Genomic DNA, 2,886 nt, shown 5'->3' with positions numbered 1-2,886 from the left:
TGTTTTATTAACATTTTTGAAAAGAAAATTTGAGCCACATGATTTTCAATCAACAAAAAAAAAAAGATCAGCATGTTATTTACCTGCCATCTTTGTTACAGTCCAGTAACTTGAAAACGCTGGATACGGTGTCATTGTGACGTCTGAGACCTAAACAAAAACAACATTCTATCAGTACATTAAAAACAGAATAATTCATGATAAGCAACAGACTTTATAGCAAAACTACTGTGTGACTTGCTCTTTAATCACCAATCAGGAAAATAATATATGTGAATGCAAACAGAGGCAGAGAAAAGGACAGAGCTGGAGTTGAATTTAAGCAGGGGGGGGAAAGGATGGAGGTTTTGGGCAATCAGGCATTGAGTCAGTCACGCTGTGCAAGAACATTTGGTTTCCCTGTAGGAGAAAAAAGCATGTCAGAGTCCAAAATGCAATCAGGAGGCCTTGTGCTGTAACGGCTGGTATGACAGTGATTTCCCTCTTCTCCATTCATATTCACAGGCAGATGAAGAGGACGCAAAAACTTCCTCAACCCCCTTTCAAGTGAGCATGTGACCCCAACTGATTCATTTTGTGAATCACATTCATTGAAGTGGGAGAGAGAGGAAATTCTCTGATGTTCGGCTCTAAGTATCTCCCACATCATCAGCAGAATGAAGGATATAAAGGGGCAAACTGATTGGCCCCTGTCTGTCTGGGGAAAAGCACTTTACATAATGCTAATTGCACATCCGCCGCAATTACCTTTCCGTGCTAATTACAGAAAAGCTAATTGTAAAACTAGCATTTTTTTCCTAGTGTAGAGTGCCTCTGTTGTGTGTGTGCTGCAAAAAAAGAAAAAGAAAAACCGCAGTTCATGAATTCAGCCTCGCCAAAATGAACCTTAAATCCATATTTATAAAGCCATGCTGTGTTTTGGATTTAGGTTTAAAAAGAAGCAAGATTGCACACCACATCTCGTCCCCCCACGACATGCCTGGAAGATTCTTCACCCCCGTTGTTGACTCTACTCAACTGCGGGTAAAAAAAAAAAAAAGCATTGCTAATACTTTTCTGCAATACACACAACATCTGTCATATTAGTGGCCTATTCTTTTGTTTGAAAAGCGCTCTGTTCCCAACTTAATGCTTGACATTCTCAATGCATCCTCTAGTCGCTCTGCCTCGCAAAATGAGTGCACCAAGGAGGAAGAGAAATGGTCTCATCCCTGCTTCTACTGCAGAGCTGTAGCTCAGAAAAACAACCATAAGGAGGATAGATGGAGAAGGGAGGAGAGGAAGACAGAGAAAGTAAAAGATGGAGTGGGGGCGGGAGAGTGGGGTGATTTAGTAAAAGGTAAGAGGAAGAGTGGGGAAGAATGTGGAAAACAAGCAGAGAGAGTATGAGGGCGGAAAAAAGAAGAGAGAAAGGAGGCTCAAGATATTGGCTCTTTAGGCCGATGGCACATACAGTATAGGGGGCTATGTTTACTAATGGACACCATCACTCATCCACCCATGTTGCCCTGGCGATAGCACAGCACACTCGAAAAATAAAGACAGGCACAAAGAGAACAGAGAAAATGGAACATATCAGCAGGAGACTGCAGATCTATGCCTGGGCTACAGACCATGTTATCCACACAGAGCTTGCTTTGTTTTTGTCGGCTCTGCACTCCAAGACTAACAAAAACATACGTTTTGCTTTCTTTTATACACTATATGTAGTATTACCAGGCTGGAAAACATCTCATTCTGCAGGAAAAAAATAAAAATAAATGACGGAAATGGATAAAAAGGCTGCACTTTTACTTTGCTGTTTTCAGAAAACACTGCAGCACAATAAGAGCATTGCAGTGTGCAAAATCAATGACGTACTCATTTAAATTTGCTCGTCGGTGTTGTGAGTATAGTGGCTGAGATAAATTCCTTATTCTTAGCAATCATCTCAAGGCTCCTACTTGTGATTTTCCAAGATTTATTTTAAACCCTGAGCTGATATGACACATACAGTGGGACAAATAAGTATTTGATACACCGCCGATTTTTCAAGTTTTCCCACTTACAAAGAATGGACAGATCTGTAATTTTCATCGTAGGTACACCTCAACTGTGAGAAAATCACATTGTTAGATTTTTAAATAATTTATTTCCATTTTATTGCATGAAATAAGTATTTGATACAATAGAAAAATAGAACTTAATATTTAGTACTGAAACCTTTGTTTACAATTACAGAGGTCAGACGTTTCCTGTAGTTCTTGACCAGGTTTGCACACACTGCAGCAGGGATTTTGGTCCACTCCTCCGTACAGGTCTTCACCAAATCTTTCAGGTTTTGGGGCTGTCGCTGGGCAACACAGAGTTTCAGCTCCCTCCATAGATCTTCTACTGGGTTCAGGTCTGGAGACTGGCCATGCCACTCCAGGACCTTGAAATGCTTCTTACGAAGCCACGCCTTAGTTGCCCTGGCTGTGTGTTTGGGGTCATTGTCATGCTGGAAGACCCAGCCACGACCCATCTTCAATGCTCTTACTGAGGGAAGGAGATTGTTGCCCAAAATCTCAAGATACATGGCCCCATTGATCCTCTCCTCAATACGGTGCAGTCGTCCTGTCCCCTTTGCAGAAAAGCACCCCCAAAGCATGATGTTTTCACCCCCATGCTTTGATTTGATTTGATTTATTCTTTCAAGCATGTAAAGACAGTTGATATGACAACACACATGATTGTACACATAATCCAATATCAATTTGCTTATACCTAGTACATGCTTGAATAGAGTAGGAAGAAGTCAGACTTATCCAGTCCTACCCCATGACATCATCTTACCATCATTGGTTTGCAAGCAGTAAATGATTCTCTTCTACACCACACAAGTATTATACTAAAAAATTATAACAG

General features: G+C 40.9%; 1 protein-coding gene across 1 annotated transcript in view; it reads right to left on the bottom strand.

The window, feature by feature from the left end:
* LOC109966538 (glucosidase 2 subunit beta-like) overlaps positions 1–2,886 on the bottom strand; it is a 142,866-nt gene that overhangs the window by 123,533 nt on the left and 16,447 nt on the right. The window contains exon 7 of the mRNA XM_020611440.1: positions 84–150. Within this exon, the coding sequence (XP_020467096.1) occupies positions 84–150 (67 nt within the window). The remainder of the gene's footprint in view (positions 1–83; positions 151–2,886) is intronic.

The sequence above is a fragment of the Monopterus albus genome, unplaced genomic scaffold (genome assembly GCF_001952655.1).
Source record: "Monopterus albus unplaced genomic scaffold, M_albus_1.0 scaffold113.1, whole genome shotgun sequence".
Lineage (NCBI taxonomy): Eukaryota > Metazoa > Chordata > Actinopteri > Synbranchiformes > Synbranchidae > Monopterus > Monopterus albus.
Note: the sequence above shows the minus strand (reverse complement) of the source record. Positions and strands in the feature narration are given on the sequence as shown.